Raw genomic sequence first — 21,911 nt, 5'->3', positions numbered from 1 at the left:
GTTATCATCTACAAAAGTGATGAAATATTTATTCCCACCACGTGTTGGTGTACCTTTGAGATCACACACGTCAATGTGAACTAGCTCAACTGGTTCGTTGCTTCTTTCAATATGTTGAAAGGATGACTGTATCATTTTTGTTTCAACACAAATCTCACACTTGTGTTTCGGATCAAGATGGAATGCAGGTATGCTTTACATATTTATTAATCTACACAACACATCGTAGGTAATATTGTTGGTGCAACCTTAGGTCAAGGTTGACCTAGATGACCCGACTCGAGTTGACTCGAGTTGTATTTTGATGTTTGACGAGAATAGAAAAGTTGTATTTTGATGTTTGACAAGAATACAAACTTGGGAGATTGTGGGTACAACCGTAGGTAATATTGTTGGTGCAACCTTAGGTCAAGGTTGACCTGGATGACCCGACTCGAGTTGACTCGAGTTGTATTTTGATGTTTGACGAGAATAGAAAAGTTATATTTTGATGTTTGACAAGAATACAAACTTGAGAGATTGTGGGTACAACCTTTGGTCAAGATTGACCTGGTTGACCCGACTTGAGTTGACCTGATTCGGGAAAAGTCCAAGTATGGAGACTTGACATGGAAAAGTCCAAGCAGGGAGCTTGGCACGGGAAAAAGTCCAAGTATGGGGAAAAAGTCCAAGTATGGAGACTTGGCACGAAAAAGTCCAAGCAGGGAGCTTGGCACGGGAAAAAGTCCAAGTATGGAAACTTGGCAAGCGAAGTCAGAGAGGGCTCGGTAGCTCGTTCACTGAACCGGACGAAGTCGGAGAGGGCTCGGTAGCTCGTTCTCCGGACTAGGTCAGAGAGGGCTCGGTAGCTCGTTCTCCGGACTAGGTCAGAGAGGGCTCGGTAGCTCGTTCTCTGGACCGGACGAAGTCGGAGAGGGCTCGGTAACTCGTTCTCCGGACTAGGTCAGAGAGGGCTCGGTAGCTCGTTCTCTGGACCGGACGAAGTCGGAGAGGGCTCGGTAGCTCGTTCTCCGGACTAAGTCAGAGAGGGCTCGGTAGCTCATTCTCTAGACTAGAAAGACTTTAGGGTTTAGGGCTGGGAAGCGCCAAACCTACCTTACATAGGCACTGGATCTGTCTGTTGACAGATCCAGTGATACTATAGATATCTGATCGGTCTGCTGACCGATCCGTGGTTATCTGATCGGTCTGGTGATCGATCAGTAACCAAACAGTAGGGTCAGGAAGCGATGGGATTCAGAGAACAATAGGGGGATCAGTCTGTGGACCGATCCACCTATAGGCTGATCGGTCCACAGACCGATCAGGGATTTCCTGGACCGATCAGGCCATAGCTTGATCGGTCCAGGCCTAGCCGTTGAGTCACAACGGCTAGATTTCTGTGTCTTCTTTGTCTTCTTCGCAGGTTCAGGTTATAAATCGAGGTTGAAGAAAAAGGGGGGAAGTTTACTACTCTTGACTGCGATCTGAGCTTTGCTGAGCTCTTCATTCCTGAAGCTTCGTGTGAGCTTCCCTCGGCTGGTTCTCTGATCAGCTGCTGTTGGCATCCGTGAAGTTGCTGCTTCATCAACGGACCCCAGTCGACGAGAAGGCAAGCAAAACTTGGTAGGGTGTTTTTACATTCATATTACCCTTGGTTTCTTGCTTTATTTCTTGCACTCCGATCTTGCTGTTGCAAAAAAATTGTGGCGAGGTTTCTCCACCCAGAAGGAGTTTTTATTAGCCGATTTTTCCGGGGTCTCATCCACCGACGGATTGATAGGATTCGTCCACCTTACGGACACGCCGAGGAGTAGGAGTATCATCTCCGAACCTCGTTATATCGTCGTGTTTGAGGTTTGATCTTCTCCATTTTCGTTTCTGCTTTTTATTTCCTCTGCGCTAACTCAAATTGTAGGAAGAAACGAGAATTTGGAGTCGGCTATTCACACCCCCCCTCTCTAGCCGCGACCGAGGATCCCAACAAATATATCATAGTCTACCATGCCACAAATATGAAGACTCAAACATATAAATAGAAAAACTTTCATTTTTATTTATATTAGGCCTAATGGCTATTATATTGAGCTTAAACAGCTCATTAGATACATAACCTCTTCTAACAAACATTCCATTCTTAGATAATACAACTTTGTCTGACTCAAAAATAATGTGAAAGTCATGCTTGCTTAACAGTGATCCGGATACTAAATTCTTCCAAATCTCTGGAACATACAACGCATTGTTCAGAGTAAGGTCATTACCCAAGGTCATCTTCAGCACAACTTTTCCTTGGCTTATGATGTTTAAGGTTGCTGAGTTTTCCATGAATAATTTGTCTCCATTGACTTATTCGAAGTTGTGGAGCAGCTACTTGTTGCAGCACACATGTCTGGTGGCTCTAGCATCCATCCACCATTACCGCAGGTTTAATTTGAACCAATCAGGTTCAATTTTGAGACCACTACACAGAGGTCATCCATTTCTGGTCCCTCGTTTAGGTTGGCTTGTTGCTTCTTCTTTAACTTTCTGCATTCTGAAGATTTGTGACTGACTCGGTCATAGTTGAAATATTTCCTAGAGAATTTCTTCTTCCTGATGCCTCCTCAGGACGTTCTTTTGTTTTGATTTTTAACCATGCTCGATTACCTTGGCCTTCACAGTAGCCTGAGAGAACAACTTTCTCTTTGAACTCTTGTTGTCTTCTTCGATGTGAAGTCTAACAATGAGTTCTTCCACATTCATCTCCTTTCGCTTATACTTCAGGTAGTTCTTGAAGTTCTTCCAGCCGGGGGGTAGCTTCTCAATGATAGCAACCACCTGGAATGTTTCAATCAAAACCATCCATTCTTAGTGGAACTCATGCAAGATCACCTGAAGCTACTAGACTTGGCTGATCACCGTCTTGGAGTCAACCATCTTATAGTCCAGGAATCGGCTAACATGAATTTCTTGGCCCCTACATCCTCCGTCTTGTAGATTCCCACAGCTCCTTAGTCATTCTCTTCATGTTATACATAGCGCACAATGAGTCGGCAAGGCAGTTGAGGATGTAATTTCGGCAAAGGAACTCAGAATGAGTTCATGCCTCCATTGCACTGATGGTCTACGTATCAGCATCCTCAGCACGCTTGGGAGGGTTCTCGGTCAAGAACCGAGCCAGATTGAGCGTGGTCAAGTAGAAAAGCATCTTCTACTGGCACTTCTAGAAGTTCAGTCCACTGAACTTCTCTGGATTTTCCCTGTGATTGATTGATACAGTTTCAATCGGGGTGGAGAGAGTCTTCATGTGTTGAGTCTATTACACCTCAACATTCTGTTATGTGGTCATCTCAACAGAACTGAATTTGTTTCAAGATTGTTGGATAAAAAAACAACAATCTGCCAAAGATATTTGGGACTTTGTCAAATTTAAATCACACGAAATTAAATTTAACTTATTTATAGAGATGACATGAGCAGATGATCTCAGGCTGCCAGCAAGAACTAGTTTTTGCTAATTGCTGAGTGCAAACCGAGCTCCGAGTCCGAGCGGGCAAGCAGTAGATTGGTCGACCGAGCAAACAGACCGAGCGAGAGGCCGGTCGGGCGGGCGCTGCAGCCGACAAATTTTGCCCCGATCGGTCCGACATTCGGCGCGTGCAGGTCATGTTCACACACGAGTCAACTTGGTTCAGTACAATCCGGGTCTTGGATTTGTACTCCCTGCACACCCACACGTAAAAGAGAACCTCTCCCCATACATTTGTTCACATCATCAAAGTATGTGAATCAATATAAACAAACTAAAATACCTTAAAACTCCCAATGTGTACTAAAATCTCATTCATAATAGAGCTTCTTCCTTCTTCTATCTCTTTTCCATTCACATATATCCAACAAGAGTTATAAGTATCTCATCACCCATTAATCAACATTCTAAATGTATCATCCCAATGAAAAAAATACCCTACAATATATCGTAATTGATCACTATCCCGTAATTGATTATTATCTCGTAGATGCTTGAGAATTCCAAAACAATTCTCAATGGTTGTAAATGAATCAAACGGTTCGTGAGCTATTCGGAGCTCGATTCGGTAAAAAGCTCGTTCAAGTTTGTTCGTTTATCTTATCGAGCCGAGCTCGAGCTTAAGGATATTCGGCTCATGAGCTCGCGAACATGTTCGTTTATAGGCTTGCGAGCCAAAAAAATGAGTCTTAAAACGAGCCTTAAACCGAGCAAAAAAACGAGCTCTAAAACGAGTAAAAAAAATGAGCTCTAAAATGATCCTTAAAATGAACTCTAAAACGAGCCAAAAACGAGCTCAAAAACGAGCCCGAGCTTGCTTAACGAGTTAGACTCGTTAACTTTGATAATCGAGCTAATAATGAGCCGAGCTCGAACTGTTCACGAGCTTGATAATTCTAAAACGAGCCGAGCTCGAGCCTTATGATAAAAGCTCGATTCGAGCTCGAGCCCGAATATAACTTAAACGAGCCGAGTTCGAGCCTAATACTGTTCGGCTCGGTTCAGCTCGTTTACATCCCTAACCGTATTGCAGAGACTGAGGGGGTGCTTGGTTCGGGTAAGGGAAACAGAATGAGAATAGGAATGATTGTCAATAATAATGAAATGAGAATGATTCCCATACCACCCATTCCTATGGGTAATGGCACATTCCTATGTTTAGAGGAATGAATCCGTGGGACTCACCATTATTTCCCCAAACCAAGCACCATGTTTCATTCCATTCTCATTCCAAACCCCCCAAACAAACAGCCCCTGAATATGTTAGTGTTAGGAATATATAATTGTAGTCCCCGTGAATTTTGATTAAAATTTATGGATGAACTTAAACTCATCGATTCAATCTATTAAGATCGATCAATATATTGTTAGAACTCTCTTTAATGTGACTAAACTTCCAAACCATAATTTTACATCCTATTTAACCTCGTTTCTAAAAAAAATTTCATAATCACTTCAGATTTCAATTTGTCGAGCATCTATTTACCGTTACCCTTTCCACGCTAGAAATTAATTTATTGTAACTGCAATATGTATGTCAAGTAATCTGTATATATTTGATATAAGATATTAATTGTTATTATATATTTTATTTTAAAATTTTACTCAAATATATATAAAAAAATCACGATTACACCAACAAATGATTCAATCTTACATATTTTGTTTATCCGCTGACGACCTCAATTAATGTCACACATCTCAAAGGGTACACTAAGAGCAATTAATCATACGTTATTTTGCTAGTGCTAGGATGCCTACAAATTTTCTCTCATATGCTGGCATGTAGATGTTGAGTATTTAGATTTTAGAATATATTTTTAATAGATATAAAATATTTTATTAGATATATGATCTATTTGTATGTAATTATAGAGTCGATTATACTAAACTGTTTGAGATGAGCGATATCATTTTCTATTCTAATAGAATTCATATAAATTTAATTTATTAATTTTAATATAATACAAGAAAGTAAGTTATGATCCAAAAATTAATTTGAAAAAAATTAAAATATATACATATACATTTAAATGATTTTGGTATGCCATGCTGCTCATCTCGTGAGTACTTAGTATAATTTTTTTGAATTATTTTAGAGCTTAGGGTTTAGGATTTATAATTTATGATTTAGGTTTAGGATTTATAGTTTATGATTTAGGATTTAATATTTAAACTAAAAAAAATTTAAAAAAATTACATTAGATGCTCACGGAGCATGTGACATAAGATGTGTGTTGTGTGACATAATATTCTTCTACGTAGAATTTGTTATATCACACACTTTATGCTGCTCACGAAGTATGTAACATAAGATGTGCACCATAACATCCCTTTACATTTAAAATACCCTCCAATATTTATTATTTTTTAATAATAACTCTACATTTGAAACCTAAAACATCCTAAGCTTTCTATTTGGGTGTCAAAATACCATTTGCTAATTTTATCTTTATCAAATTATCATCTAAATGTGTCCTTTAGTAATCGAAAAATGGAATGGGAGTCAGAGACGGAGTCAGAAATTTCATATCAAGGAAATGAAATACATGTGTTTTATGTTGAGGGGCGGTGACTATGATGTTACCTCCCATTTATCTCTCTTTATCCCCTATTCTTATACCTCATATATTTTTTATACTTAAAAATTAAGAAGTGGTGGCTATTGTCATCGCCCCCTTTTAGATCCGAAAGTATTATGACATATCCCTGTTATTTGGAAGGGTGAAAATATTCACTATTTTATTTTGTGAGTAAAGATAATTATTTATTCATCCATTATTAATTAATAAATTTTATAATTCATCTTAGACTATTTTTTTAGTATGATGAAATGAATTTTTCTGTTTTTTTTCCCGAATCTCTTCCAATGGTATTAATTTTAATAACGGTGTTTTTAAATTCTAAATCCTTAATTATAAACTCGTGACCTCGCTTGTTGGCACGGACAGTCTCGCTTGCGGTTGTATTTTTTTAAGCTCTTTTCCTTTCTCCATCTCCACGTACGTAACAGAAGCATTAAAGTATATTTTTTACATCCACCCAAATTTTGATTGGCATTATAAAATCAATAATAAAAGGTGAGGGGGGACATTTTAAAAATCACCCTATTTCTATTATAATCACTTTATTCTCCTGGTACTAGGGTCTAGTATTAAAAGTCTTCTCGGAAGGGTAGGATCGTTAAAATATAAGATATTATTATATGAAATTTTAGGATTAAAAATTGATGCGTCTTCTGTCTAACTATTTATATTAAAAACTAATAGTTATCTATAATCTATTGCTTCTATATTAACTGAAAAATCAATTAACGAAAATATTGTACACATTTTAAAGATGTCATGATGTCTTAAGATATAATCTGGTTCGTCCGATCGGCAAAGGATACGGAGACAAAAAAATTTAGGGACAGAAGATTTGATCTGATCCTCGTATCCCTTGCCAATCGAATGAACTAGATTACATCTTAAGACATCATGACATCTTTAAAATATGTGCAGTATTCTCATAATGTGTAAGACATCCTTGAGATCTAATCTGGTATGTTTGATTGATAAGGAGACACGGGAATAAAAAAATTTGAAAATAGCAGATTTAATCTCTATGGAAATAGAGAAATTTGAAGAAAGAAGATTTGATATGGTGCACTTCAGTATTAAATTTGGAAAATTTCGCTGCGGGCCTGCGGCATCTCGCTCAGTATGAGTATTCAATGTGGAAGCATTAAACGGAAACAGTCGTTCTAGACTTCTAGTAAAAGGATAAGTCGGTTCCAATTATTAAACAAAATTTTTTAAAAAAAAAAGGAGAAGAAAAGGGAAGGGAAGAGAGATAGAGAGTCAGACGACTGGTTCTTCCTTCGTTTACTGGTCGTCGCCGCGTCCTTCTCCAGCCTCCCAAAAGCGAGGGCGAAAAGGTGCTCGTTTCCTCGCCGCTGCTCCTCTTCTGCCCCCAGTATTCGCCTTCTCCCTCGAGAGCTTGGCCTCGGATTCGTTCCAAGCTTCTCCCCGGAGAAAACCCTCCCAATCGAGGTATGTCTCGCCGTGCTTCGCTCCAGATCGGCTGGTTTTCGAGGCTTGTGGAATTCTCGGATCGTTTCTCCGTTTAATGCTTTTTTGTTGATTTTTTTCTCTTTTCTGTGGATTTCTCGGAGAAGCGGTGACGGGATATGGTGATTTTCGTCAGTAATCGGCTAGTTTAGATAAGTAATTCTTTAAGGAGTAGAAGTTTATGTTACTTTTGATTATCTTCAAGGATTTTATGAAATCAACCTGGAAAATTTGGATATAAGAGGAAGCGAAGACCATCGTCTAACCTGGACTTTTTTTATTTTAGGTCGCGGCATCGATGCTCGAATGAGGAGGACCTAGTAAAGATTGGGCTTTTGCTTGCTAGATCAAGTTTGTGGAGTAGAAATGCTGGAAGGTAGCAAATTTCCTGGAATTATAGCAAGTGTCGGTGGGCTCGACACTCGGAGCACCTTCTATGATATGGCTTACTACCGGCCGCTCGAGGAGGGATCCAATATGTCTATTGACAGTATTAACAGTATGCAAACTAGCATTAATGGTGGATCTATGGCCATATCAAGGGAAGTCAGTAGCATTGGGTCGACTGACTCGCGTACTGGCATCCTCAACTACCCAGGTCTCCGCCAGATTGCTACTCCAAATTATTCAGTTGACCACAGTGTAATGCGGCCTGGCAAGGTTAATCCAGGCTTGACCGGTGATGCATTAGCCCATGCCCTCATGGACACAAAGCACCCCACGGAGACTCTACAAGGTTATGAAGAATGGACCATTGATCTTAATAAGCTAAATATGGGTCTTCCGTTTGCTCAGGGAGCTTTTGGTAAACTATATAGGGGAACTTACAATGGAGAAGAGGTTGCTGTTAAACTGCTAGAGAGGCCAGATGATGACCTAGAGAGGGCACAGTTGATGGAACAGCAGTTTGTGCAGGAAGTAATAATGTTGGCTAATTTGAAGCACCAAAATATTGTTAGATTGATTGGGGCATGTAGGAAGCCTGTTGTGTGGTGCATTGTTACTGAGTATGCGAAGGGTGGTTCTGTTAGGCAGTTCTTAACGAAGAGGCAGAACAGATCAGTGCCACTCAAGCTTGCAGTTCGACAAGCTCTTGATGTTGCAAGGGGGATGGCTTATGTGCATGGGCTAGGTTTTATTCACAGGGATCTCAAATCAGACAACCTTCTTATATTCACTGATAAATCCATAAAGATTGCAGATTTTGGAGTGGCCCGTATTGAGGTCAAGCCAGAAGGGATGACACCTGAGACTGGAACATATCGTTGGATGGCTCCGTAAGTCAACAGCTTTCCTATGAGAACATCTGTGATTCTTTTATTGTCTGCTTTCTACTACTTCTGCCTGACCTTCTACTTAGCTTTTGAGATTATTCAATCAAACTTTCCCAATATACCTTTTTTAAATCTGACTGCTAACTGACTCAGTTGGAGATGTCATGCACATGGACAAATTTACCAATAATGTTCATAATTAAAGGAGTTAAGTTGGTTAGAGTTTATTGCAGAAAAAGAGATATTAATTACTAATAAATCCAGATAATTTTTGTATCCTAGCCTTAATGCTGCCCGATTGTTGAAATAGATCTACGTAAAACACCCAAGTAGTCCAGACTTTATTGCTTGTTTTGAAGTCTTGTGGTTCTTGCATTTGTTTCTAAGCTATATATTTGTACTCTGTCTGTTGACTCTCTATAGACCATCATTGATGGGTGCACGAACACCACCCAGGACAGTTGTCAAACAAGCATCAACATGTATCCCTGTCTAGGAACGAGAATCTAGAGGATCAAGGCTTAAGATCTTTAGCAAGTGGTAACTTTTAGTAGTTAGATTTTTGGTGTGTAGCAGAGAATAATATGACAAATTGCAATCTTATTCGCTATTATGTGAAAACGTAGCAATAACTAAGCCCATTGGCAAAGCATCATATCGTGATTAATTGAAAATTTGAATAATTATGATTTCTATATATAAGTGTAGGAAAAATAAAATGATGCATGTATCCCTATCTATAGGCAGATGGAATCTAAAGGATCAAATCTGAAGATCTTCAGCGAGTGATAGTTTTAGTGATTAATAATAGATCTTGGTTTTGTTGTATAGAATAATATGACAAATTACAATCTTACTTGCTACTGTGCAAAGATAACCTGTATTAGCAAAGCCAGTTGGCACAACATCTTGTCTTGACTGATTGGAAATTTAAACAATTATGACTGTTATACAACATATGAGTGATACATACATAAACTTGAACAAGGAGATGAAGACAACGGAACACATTGTGTCTTGATTCGTTGAAAATTTAAATAATTATGATTGTTATACATAAAACAGAGAGATTTATAAAAAACTTGAACAAGGAGATGAAGACACTGGAACTATTGCAGAACTCTAGCATTGACTGCTAAGGAAAGACGCATCATGCATGAGTTCAATATCAACAAAGTTTAGTAACTAAAACCTAACATGCTATCATTCTCAGATTAACAAAATTTATTATTCTGGGGTGTGACTTAATAGTAATTTTGTATAACCAGTACTCCACATATCACTGTTAAAACAGTATATATTCATAGTCTGGAGAAAGGTGAAGTTTGAAGAAGATTACTCTCTAAGACGGTGGCTTAGTTAGAAAAGAAACTAGATCTAATTGTTTTCTCCAAAGTTTGATCCTAAAAGTACGATAAGATGAGAAGACAATTACTTTGTGGTTATAATCATTGGTAAGCTATGAAAAGGAAACAAAATTCGTGAATAATTTTGAAACATGCAAAGCATTCCATTGAGAAACATTAAACTTTAGGTTGATGGTTCCTTTGTTTGCAACGGCGATAGAGAAGCCATCTACAACAATTATTTCAATGTTTCTTGGGCAATGTTTATAAACTTGAATTTGACAAGATTATGAGTCATATGATTGTTCTCTCCAGAGTTCAAAATCCTGATATTATTTTGCATTTGGACATATGAGATACTGGAAACTATTGTTTGAAATTTCATATTGTGTTCGGTGCCTTAGTTGAATGGTTGCTCTCTGATAAATTACCAAAACATAATGGTGTTCTACACGGATAATTTTTTGTATGTCGCATGTGCTGATCGTGTCAATCAGTAGCATGTTGTGCCGCCACTGAGCATGCTTTGACATGTATTAAAGTTAATTCTGTTTGTTATTTTTTTCATAACTACTTATATAAATTTTTTATTCAATTATCTAATTCCTATATATATATATATATATATATATATATATATATATATATATATAAGTTTATCTTGACAGCATTGAAATAAAAAATTAATAAAATTATTTTAAATTCAATTAGTCTTATTAAAAGTAGAAAATCGAAGTGAAAGACGATTAAATGTGTAAAAATCATTGGAATTCATCTTATCATGTTTAATGCATGGCGAAACAGAGCATTAGTCATCAATTAGTTATAATATGAGAACTTGATTCAATTATTTAATTATAAAAAAAATAAATGAAAGAGTAAGACTGCTCAAAGCATGCTTTGAGTACGCTCTCTGCATGCTTTGAGCAAGCCAAAACACATCAAATGTCAACGCAACACATTGTTAAAAATTGTACTAGTTTAGACAATGTCCAAATTTCTACATCAAATGACACTTTAAATCTTACTCCTATGCATGTAGCAATTGTACTAGTTTAGACAATGTCCAAATTTCTACATCAAATGACACTTTAAATCCTACTCCTATGCATGTAGCTACCTTCTCTTGTTGTTGTTGTTGTTGTTCATATTCTTCCTCTCTCCACCTCCAATTCGTCATTGATACCACGGGCCAACTCCAACATAATATCAAAATTGTATTATTCCAATCAAATTGAGAAACTTATCACTAATGATTTCAAAGCTTGCTTAAAGCACAAAATTGGTTCTAGTCAATGAGTATGAATTATAGTCTAAGAGTTTTAGAAAAATATCTCAACTTGATTTCTTCTTTGTTGAAATCTTCAACTTCTCCCATATTTTTCTCAACATTGTTAGACAATTGGAGAGACAAGAGGAAGATAAATCAAATCAAAACAGAAATTTTTGACATGATTGCAAATAGAAAGAAGAACTCTGTTCATGACGAACTAGTCATGGCCGGTCCCAAGCCTAGATAAAAGAGGAGGATCACGTTAGGTTGCCAGCCAACGTTAAAACTATGGCAAATGTTCAATGAATGAATCTATTAAACTATTGTGTTAATGCTAGGTTGTTCTCCGGAAGGAACGGGTTGTAGGGTTTGTAACGTCTCGGCAAGGACCGTTATATCTCCAGAACTCGAGTGTAGTGCTAAATATGCAAGAGTTCGTGTTGCAGGTCTGACTGTAACGTATCGGCAAGGACCGCTACATCTCCATGAGAACTTGGGTATAGTGTTAAATAAGCAAGAGTTCTTACACCAAGGTTGAATAAAATAAATATGATAGAACTAATAATCTAAGATTTGAAACATGGAACATAGGAACCCTCACTGGTAAATCAATGGAGGTGGTAGATACAATGATTAGGAGAATAATTAGTATTTTGTGTGTACAAGAGATAAAATGGGTAGACAAAAAGGCAAAGATGATAGAGAACTCGAGTTTTAAGTTATGATACACAGGAAAGAGTAAAACAAGAAATGGAGTATATATTGTTGTAGATAGTTCGTTAAAAGATAAAGTTGTAGGAGTGGTTAGAAAAGAGGATCAAATTATAGTCCTTAAGATAATAGTGGTAAAAGAAATTATGAACATAATTAGCGTATATGTACCGTAAGTAGGATTAGATGAAACTACTAAATCAAAGTTTTGGGGCGACTTAGATGAAGTATTACAAAATATTCTGCCGAATGAAATGATTTTAATAGGAGGTGATATAAATGGGCATGTTGGAGTGAAAAATGAGGAATATGAGAGGGTGCATGAGGGTTATGAGTTTGGAACGAGAAATGAAGAAGAGAAAATTATATTAGATTTTGCGATAGCATATAACGAGACTAGATCCTCTGGTCTGCAATCCCTGGTCCCTTCTGCAATTTGCACGTTGGATCTTGGCCGAAATTTGGCCAAAATTAGTTGCGATCTCCCCTGGGTTCACCTTTCCACCTAGGCTATAGTTTTGGATCGAGTCAGATAGCTGGAGGCCGTCGGCGGTGGGCGAACTGTATGATGCCAAGCAGGGGGTGGCCTGCCCATCGCCGCCGGCCTCCGACTGCCTTGCTCGAAACAAACTATAACCTAGGTGGGAAGATGAACCCAGGGGAGATTGCAATCAATTTTGGCCGGATTTTAGCTGTGATTCGACGTGCAAATTGTAGAAGGGACCAGGGATTGCAGACCAGAAGATCTGGACTCCCATATAACCTTATATTAGCTAATACATTTCTTAAGAAAAGAGAAAAACACTTAGTCACGTTCAAAAGTGGGAATAATAAATCACAAATGACTTTCTTATAGTTAGGAATAAGGATAGAAAGATTTGTAAAGATTGCAAGATCATTCCTGAAAAAAGCTTAACTAACCAACATAGATTAGTAGTGTTCGATATACGCCTCAAGCATAATATCAATAAAAAGAAAATATATACGACTCCTAGAATTAAGTGGTGGAAGTTAAAAGATGGGAAGTAAAATATATTTAAGGAGAAGGTAGGAGTACAAGTATTAGGTGAAATATATGGTGGCTTTAATACGACATGGGATAAGATAGTATTAAAGTTGAAAATAACAGCTAAGAGTGTACTTGGTGAGTCAAAGGGACATGCACCACTAAATAAGGAATCTTGGTGGTGGAATGAGAAAGTACAAGAGAAAGTAAAGGAAAAACGAACAGCTTATAAGGAATTATATATTTGTAAGAACGAAGAAAATTTTTAAAAAATATATACAATAGCTAAGAAAGAGGCTAAGAAAATAGTGAATGAAACAAAGAAGGAAACTTTTGAACTATTATATTAAAAATTGAATACAAAAGAAGGGGAAAGAGACATTTATAGAATAGCTAAAGTGAGAGAAAGGAAGACAAGACATCTTATCCAAATAAAATGTATTAAAGATGAATGTAACAGGTACTTGTAAACGATGGAGAAATAAAAGAGCGGTGGAAGAGATATTTTCATCAACTTTTTAATGAAGGTTCAGGTGACCAACTTAACTTAGGTAATTTAAGTAGGTCTGAATATAGAAATTTAAATTTTTATTGTAGAATTCAAACTTCAGAACAAGCTTTAAATGAGATGTACAATGGAAAAGCCATTAGACCAGATGATATTCTAATAGAGGTATGAAAGTGCCTAGGGAAATAAGGTATTGAATGACTTATAAAATTATTTAACATGATATTGAACACGACAAAAATGTTTGATCAGGAGGATAAGTACTTTAGTTCCCTTATATAATAATAAAGGAGACGTACAAAATTGTGCAAACCATAGAGGTATTAAACTAATGAGTCATATCATTAAATAAACTTTGGGAAAAAGCAATAGAAAAAAGATTAAGGAATGAGAGCACGGTGACCGAAAATCAATTTGGGTTCATGCTTGGAAGATCGACAATAGAAACTATACATCTTCTTCGACAACTAATTGAAAACTATTGGGAGTAAAATCATATGGTATTCATTGATTTAGAAAAAGTTTATGATAGAGTCTCCAGAGAAATTATATGGAGAATTCTAGAAAAGAGAGGTGTTAGTGTAACATATATTGAACTAATTAAGGATATGTACGAGGATGTAATGATCAGAGTAAAGACTTCAAGCGGTGTAACTGAAGTATTTCCAATAAAGATAGGGTTACATCAATGATCAACTCTAAGTTCTTATTTTTTTACACTAATCATGGATGAATTCACTGCACGCATTTAAGACACAGTACCATAGTGTTGCATAGATGAGAATGTTAAGGTGGATGTGTGGACATACGAGGATGGATAGAATAAGAAATGAGAGTATTAGAGAGAAAGTCGGAGTTGCATCTATTGAGGGAAAACTTCGATAGATACGTTTAAGATGGTACGGGCATGTACTTAGACGATCAATAAATATTCCAATTAGGTGATGTGTAATTATGGCAAACACACATATCAAACGAGAAAGAGAAAGTCCAGAAAAGACTTGATTAGCAACAATAAAATAAAATAAAATTTAATCAAGTATAGATGATGTTATAGTAGGAGATAGAGCTCAATGGCGTAAAAGGATCCTTATAGTAGTGGAATAAGACTTGGTTGCTTTTGTTGTATTACAAACAAAAAGAAGAATTTTGACAATGAAGGTTTGAAAGAGCAATCAGATCTCATGAGCGTGAGTGTGAGGCTTTGATACCAAAATAGAAAAAACATTTGTTTTATTCACTCAATTCATGTAAAGGGTTGATCCATTTCACATGGTCATGTACGCATAAAGTATGGAAATAAATACATAAGAAAGTGCTATATAAAAAAAATAAAGGAACATCGAATGATGGGGGAAAGAAATAAAAATGATTCCCTATATACATAATTTTCTATGATTAGTAGGGATATCTCAAAGAATCTTCTAGGAGATATACCAAATATTATTTTTAGAGATATAGCAGGAAAATTTTCCAACATTTTGACAATTTTTTTTATGGTAATTAAAGTTTCTTTGCACATTCCTTCTAATCTTTGTCTTTCATGAGACAACAAAATATATTTATATTGATTGCCACTTTGTCAAAAATAAATAGTAATAAAGGAGATGCTCTTTTGTTAGTTCTAATGATTAGTTAATGAATTTGTTCACAATTATATTTGACCAGTTACGGGTTTTATTATATTTCAAAACCAACTTTGGAAGTGTGGTTTTATGATATTTCAAAACCAACTTAGGAGGTGTGTTTTTTGTGGACTATATTGTAAATAAAATAGGGCTAAAATATAAATTTATCAACTTGAGGGGTGTAAATGTGAGAGGACAATAATGGTAATCTGTATTGAGATAGAAAGTGCTGTGGAAAAATAAACCTATATTTTTCATGCTTAAACTTTTCAATGCGGAAGAAGAGTCTTGCAATAGTAAAGTTGTAGTGTGATCTTGTGGGTCGTGGAAACAATTTCTTACAATGCAATGTAAGATTGTGTATAATAGATCCAATGTGGTCCGACTCTTTCACGGATCTGGATTGGTGGGAACTTCATGCACCAGGCTGTCCTTTTTAAAACTTTTCAATGCGGACTAGTATTTAATATGATTCTGACATTGACTTGTCAATTTGTTTCCTTTAGGTAGTTAATGTGTCTCATGGTGGTAAGTTTATGCCATATTTTGGAGAAATTGCCCTATCAAGGTTACTACTGTTGAAAAATTCCTCAACCGGGCCCTCATCTTTGAAATGGCCCAGTAGCTCTTCTTAGTGGTCTTCTTTCCCAACATATATACCTCAATTTTTTCTCTTTACCAATATTCTAGTTAGGGTAAATTTTATCCCTAATATGTGTGTGTGTATTTTCAAAATTCAAGTTTAACCATCATGTACTTACTGGCTATCTTTGTTATACATGTTCTAAAGTTGAGCATTATAGTAAAAAATGATTACAAAATTTAGTGGGAATTCTTTGGATCTGAAATTGCATCTTTTGCCATGTTTTTTTTTTTCATCAGTCTGACCTTATTTTATAAATTTATATTACATAAATCATGGTTTTTAAAATAGCCCTTTGTTTTTCTTCCGGAAACTTTCATAAAGAGCATGGTTGTCTATTCCTCTCTGTTCTTTACTTAGTTATAATGACATTTACTGGTGCACTTTCTATGCTCTCTTTGGCTTTGTTATGAGATCCCTGCATAAATATCTTGTATAGCAAGACTCCAGTATGCTGAGGCTTCAAGAGTTACATCAGGACATCATTATACTTTTGTCAAAACTACCCATGCTTTTCATATGCATGTTTATAATTATGCACATCTTTATATGGTCATTACACATGTATGCAATTTCTTGTGAATGCGGATTGACACTACTATTTCTCATTCATTATATTTTAGTAAAGAAAAACCATTCTACTTTAGAATGCCTATTAATATAGTAAACATGAATTGGTGTTATGGTCCTATCAATCAATGCTTGTTATCATATTTGTACTTATCAGCACATCACTGAGTATTGAATCTATCATTGAAGTTAACTGTCAAATAAGTTTCCCCTACAATTTGTCTGAAATGATTTTGCCATTAGTTTTTCAGCAACTAGATAAAAATTTAACACAAGCTAATAAACCTTGATATGATGGCTGTAAGTGATCAGTTAAGAATTTACTTTTCAGCCTTCTACCATTTTAGGAGTTCCAATAAAGTATCTTTCAAGATTGGACTCCAATCCTTCATTGTTCGACATTAAAATAAATAATAATATGCAATTACTTTTCACTTGTTATGGGATGAAGATTTGTAGGAATATTAAAGATCTTTGATTACAATTATATGCCTTAAATAGTCATAGAATCTCTGTGTTCTCTGCCTCCGTTAATGAACGCTCAGTACTTTTTTTTAAGTATCACTACCCATGTCTTTGAAACGAACTGATGTGTGTTGGCAGCTACAAGTAACAAAATGCATACTATATTAGTTCTGTTTACAAGAATAAATGTCTTTTAAAAGCTTACAAAAAAGTGGAGTAGCAACCAACAATCAATAACTATTTGGCTAATGGTGAGTTAGATCTGCACTATTTTCTGCCAATATGTGGGGTTTTAAATGCGTATAATGACTTTGTTGGGGTAACCTTTTCATTCCCAGTGGGTATAGTTTCACATCCAATATGGTCTTGAGAACATCTCTTGGTCAAAGCTAACGAAACTTGTAAATTGACGAGGTTGCGCCATGGTTGATAACTTGGTGTGGCTAAGATAGTTTGATTCAACAACTTTGATAGCAACTGCAAGAGGTGGACTATATAGAGACCTAGCGGAGGATGACATGTGGAGCGAGTTAAGGACTTTAGTGCATCCAAGGGGCTAACGACCTAATGGGAGTACTCTTAGACAATATAAAGTTGCGACAACTTGAAAGCATCTTTGTATGTGAGACTTGAGAGATTATGAGAGAATTTGTACGTTAGGTCCCTATATAGTAACATGGTGAACACAATGAACGCTTGGATAGATTCTTACCTAGGCGTGAACTCGGCTAAGAAATTTATTTCCTTCTCTGATTGTCCAATGTGTCTAGTACTTGTTATGTATGAGCGTATTTTGCAACTTTTATGATAAAATTTATTTTGATGGGTTGATTAATCAGATATCTTGATTACAATACATGCTATGATTCATATATATATATTTTTATCCATTACCCATTTATTTGATTCCTAATATCAAACCTTCACTAGATATATAAAAGTCTTCAATTTATATATAGTAATAGCCCTATATCGTTAGAGGCTTAATTTTGATTGCTTAAATGAATTCAAATTGAATTCATTCGTTTACATAAGCCTCCAGCAACTAAGCATTAGACTTTATCATCTCACTGCACCCTTTTGATGTGTATGCATATATCAGTGAATTTCAGATTAGGTTTGATACCTTCTCTTTATTGACCATTGTATTCAGTTAAAGGTTTTTGGAGAGCAGAAATATCAACTGAAAGCGAATTTCATCTATATATCGCATGTTTTACTTAAGTTATTAATCTCCATTTGCTTTTAGTTAGTCTGAGCTCATCATTCAACAATGCAGAGAAATGATCCAACACAGACCCTACGATCAGAAAGTTGATGTTTACAGCTTTGGCATTGTGTTATGGGAGCTCATAACCGGCATGCTTCCCTTTCAGAACATGACAGCTGTGCAGGCAGCCTTTGCCGTCGTAAACAAAGGTGTCCGTCCCATCATACCCCATGATTGCCTTCCAGCCCTTTGTGAGATAATGACACGCTGCTGGGATGCAAACCCTGATGTGCGCCCCCCTTTCACGGACGTAGTGAGAATGCTGGAGAGTGCAGAGATGGATATAGTAAGCACTGTTCGTAAAGCTCGTTTTAGGTGTTGTCTGTCCGAGCCAATGACCAGAGACTGAAATCAGAAACATGTCTATGAAGGCTGTGAAAGAAACCGAAAAGGGCGCTGCGCTCATTGTGTTCAGCATGTTACTAGAAAACGTTCTCTATGTGGAATTTAGTTCTTACCTTCGCAAGGAAAGATTATTATTTAGATAATCGTGCTTTTTGTTGGCAGCTTTGTTGTATTAAATTGCATAGCCACTCTATGAAATTAAAGTCTTCTTTTCTTTACTCAGATACTACTGTGGTTTTTGTTGGAATGGTTTTAGATGATTGCCAGCTTCATGCCTAAACTTCTATTGCAGTTAAGATGGTACAGTTTGCACAGAGATCTGTAGAGCAGCAAGGACAAGTGGCCATATTATCAAACATTACGCTGGGCGAAGTGTTAAACTGATATATGAGTATTTTTTTAATGTGTGAATGTTTTATAATTCTTTGATAGGCTAAACTTAACATAGCCATCACAACTGTGTTTATGTATGTTAGAGATTACCGTTTTGTTTTCTGAGTTGTCTGTTTAAACAGTCCCATATTGACGTAGCCCAATGATCCCAATAAGGACTTCACCATTGTCGCCCATTGCCAATAACAACTAGCAGTCGACATTCTTATAATGAAATGACAATTATCTCGAAGTGGTCAAAATGACCCCTTCTTTCCCTTCTTTCCCGAATAGCATTCACATGTTTGAGATCTTTCTACTTGCAATTTCTAATTTAATTTGCTTCCACTGTGTAACTCCAACGTCCTTTGCTGTTAACCTGGACTGTGGAAGAGCTTTTATTTATTTTTGAACTGTGTACCCAACCCTATACACTGATTAATTTTAAAAATAATTGATTTAATTTGAGAGAAAATTTTTATAAATCATCATAGTAAATTCGAAAATACTCAGCAGTCAAACATTTCATCATAGAAAAATGTTCTATAATATAATGTGGCTTGGCACGTGCAAATTGTATAAGAAGCTAAGGCGCTAAATACATAAAAATGCAGTAGAAAATATCTAGTTCATTCAAAAAATTCATGTGAAAGGAAATCATATACTAAATTTTACATGAGAGGATTATACCTTTGATGCGTGCCCTTCGTAATCTCGTCAGCAACCTTTCTTTGGATGCAAATTTCAGCACGATCAAGTGTCCACGCCTTTACGATATCAACACGAATTTATCCTTTGTTTGTCACACGAACTCTCAATCTAAAGAAGAACTAACTTTGTGGTGCTAGCCACTTGGAAGGTTCGGCCAAACATCAAGATTCGGCCAAGGAGGAAGAGGAGGAACAGGAAGGGAAGATCAAGAGTCTCTCTTTTTTCATCTAATGAAAAATTCAATCCAAAAATCTATTTATATTCATCCAATGAATACTAAGAGGGTTTGTCTCTCTGTATTCCTCTTAATGGGTTGGATTATTATATTAGATTAACCATTAATCTAATAACCTAATAAGTCTAATCCATTGAGTCTAATCCATTAATCCAATGTGTCTAATTCAGATTGAACTCAATCCAATGAGTGGGTTCATTCGAGTCTAACTCAATGAGTAACTCAAAAAGCCTAATCATCTCATAATTGGCTCTTAGGACTAATTACTAACAATCTCCCACTAGCACTAGTGCTAATCACCACTAAGATGACACTAACACTTTGGATTTACTTATTATTATTAATATCCTTAGTATTTTAGTCAAACTAAAATACTCATCTCCAAACTAACATGTTCTTTGTGTGTGACCCAATAGACTCTCGTAACGTTGGCAATGTATCCAAATCAACATTTGAGATACATAAGTAATGAGTGACATCTAACAATGCATCATTGCTACCCAAGTGACGAGAATATCGAGATCCGACCTAACCTGTCCATGACTATTATCTTGTATGATTTAATTCTTCTATCCTTGATATCTAGATTGATCAATGAGGCATAGACCTTGTCATCCTCATATCAATCTTTGTGTTTCTTAATCTCTAAGTAGACACACCAAAACAAATAAATTCAATATCACATATTGACTCATTTGAGCATGGTTATGCATTTTTGTGTCCTACTAATTAAGGGACTCACAGACATCGCTTCTGTCATATGGAAGGGATAGATATCATCTACATCACTCACATCCCTCCGCATAAATTATTGCATACCCAATGATCGGCTTTATAGTCCACCCTATTGGAGCAATCCCAATGGTCCGTGTGACCATGTGTTTTGGTGTTTGGGCAAAGGGTTTAAGTTAGGTTCGCTCTTGTATTTGATATGTGCATTTGAGTTATGTAGGTTTGCAAGATACACATATGACTCAGGTTGATGGCTTCAGGTCCGGTGAATGATGGAGCATCCGAGAGACCGTGGATAAGGCAGTAAAGACAAGGGTCGAGAGAAGAGACTTCGAGGCATACACGAAGGATGACATTGGGATGAGCCGTGGGCTTAGGTGCATTTGAGGGACGAGAGTCAAAGGAAGTAGGCTTGAAGGCAAAAGGTCAAAGCTGCAACAAAGAGTCAAGTGAGCAGTAAGGGTGAGGGTCCGAATGCTGAATGATTGTACTCGGGTATTAGTCGACTGGTGGTTTCATCAGTCGAATGGTGTAGTCGACGGGGAAGTCGACTGGGAGCGAACAGAATGCTTCTGTTCGCTAGACTAGTGTGGAGCAGTCGACTGGTACTTTTACCAGTCGACTGGTACTTTTACCAGTCGACTGGTACTTTTACCAGTCGACTGGTATCGAGCCGTTGGATTGTAACAGTCGAATCTCCACAGAGGACAAACTGTAGGACCGTTGGCGGCCGGCTAGAAGGGGGGGTTGAATAGCCTTGTAAAAAAAATAAAACACCCTTCTCGAACTTTCAACAAAACACTTGCATAAAATAAATTGAACAGAAACTAAAGAAAGGAAGAGGCAAAAGGATTTACTTGGCTACAACCAAGGAGGTTGTAAATCCAAGGAATGTTGCACTAGTATCTCCTTTGGGCGGAGAAGCCTCTTACAGCAGTGAAAGCGCAAAACAAAGAAGCTAATCTAAAACTGAAGCATACAAGCGTTGGAAATGAATTGCTCTGAATTGTTGAAAAGCTTCTGGACCAAGGCTATATTTATAGCCTTGGTCGGGGTGCCCTAAGGGTTCCGGGCGCCCTAGGGGGATAAAACTTTATCCTCCAACATTCAGATCGAGTCAAAGCTCGATCTTATGAAAAAGTCAACTCCGGGCGGCCCGGTACGTTACGGGCACCCGGGGGGGGTCCAGGCGCCTCGGTACGTTCCGGGCGCCCCGGACCCAAAAGTCAACTCTGGATGACTTTTTCGGTCCGAGTCCTCTACTCCGACTCTGGTCGCCT

The 21,911-nt window shown here is 37.0% G+C and overlaps 1 protein-coding gene across 1 annotated transcript; it reads left to right on the top strand.

Annotated features, from left to right (window-relative positions):
* Positions 1-7,295: 7,295 nt before the first annotated feature.
* Positions 7,296-18,803, top strand: LOC122019694 (serine/threonine-protein kinase STY13-like). The gene is made up of 3 exons (XM_042577163.1): positions 7,296-7,524; positions 7,829-8,819; positions 18,246-18,803. Exons 2-3 carry the CDS (start codon positions 7,909-7,911, stop codon positions 18,583-18,585), a joined length of 1,251 nt encoding a protein of 416 aa, XP_042433097.1. The 5' UTR covers positions 7,296-7,524; positions 7,829-7,908; the 3' UTR covers positions 18,586-18,803.
* Positions 18,804-21,911: the final 3,108 nt, after the last annotated feature.

Source organism: Zingiber officinale, chromosome 9A (genome assembly GCF_018446385.1).
Source record: "Zingiber officinale cultivar Zhangliang chromosome 9A, Zo_v1.1, whole genome shotgun sequence".
Lineage (NCBI taxonomy): Eukaryota > Viridiplantae > Streptophyta > Magnoliopsida > Zingiberales > Zingiberaceae > Zingiber > Zingiber officinale.
Note: the sequence above shows the minus strand (reverse complement) of the source record. Positions and strands in the feature narration are given on the sequence as shown.

Bases quoted from the DNA above. Each gene is read 5' to 3' on its own strand.
- LOC122019694 (XM_042577163.1), top strand. From the start codon at position 7,909: ATGCTGGAAGGTAGCAAATTTCCTGGAATTATAGCAAGTGTCGGTGGG. The intron at 8,820-18,245 runs GTAAGTCAACAG...TCAACAATGCAG, and splicing joins ACATATCGTTGGATGGCTCC to AGAAATGATCCAACACAGAC.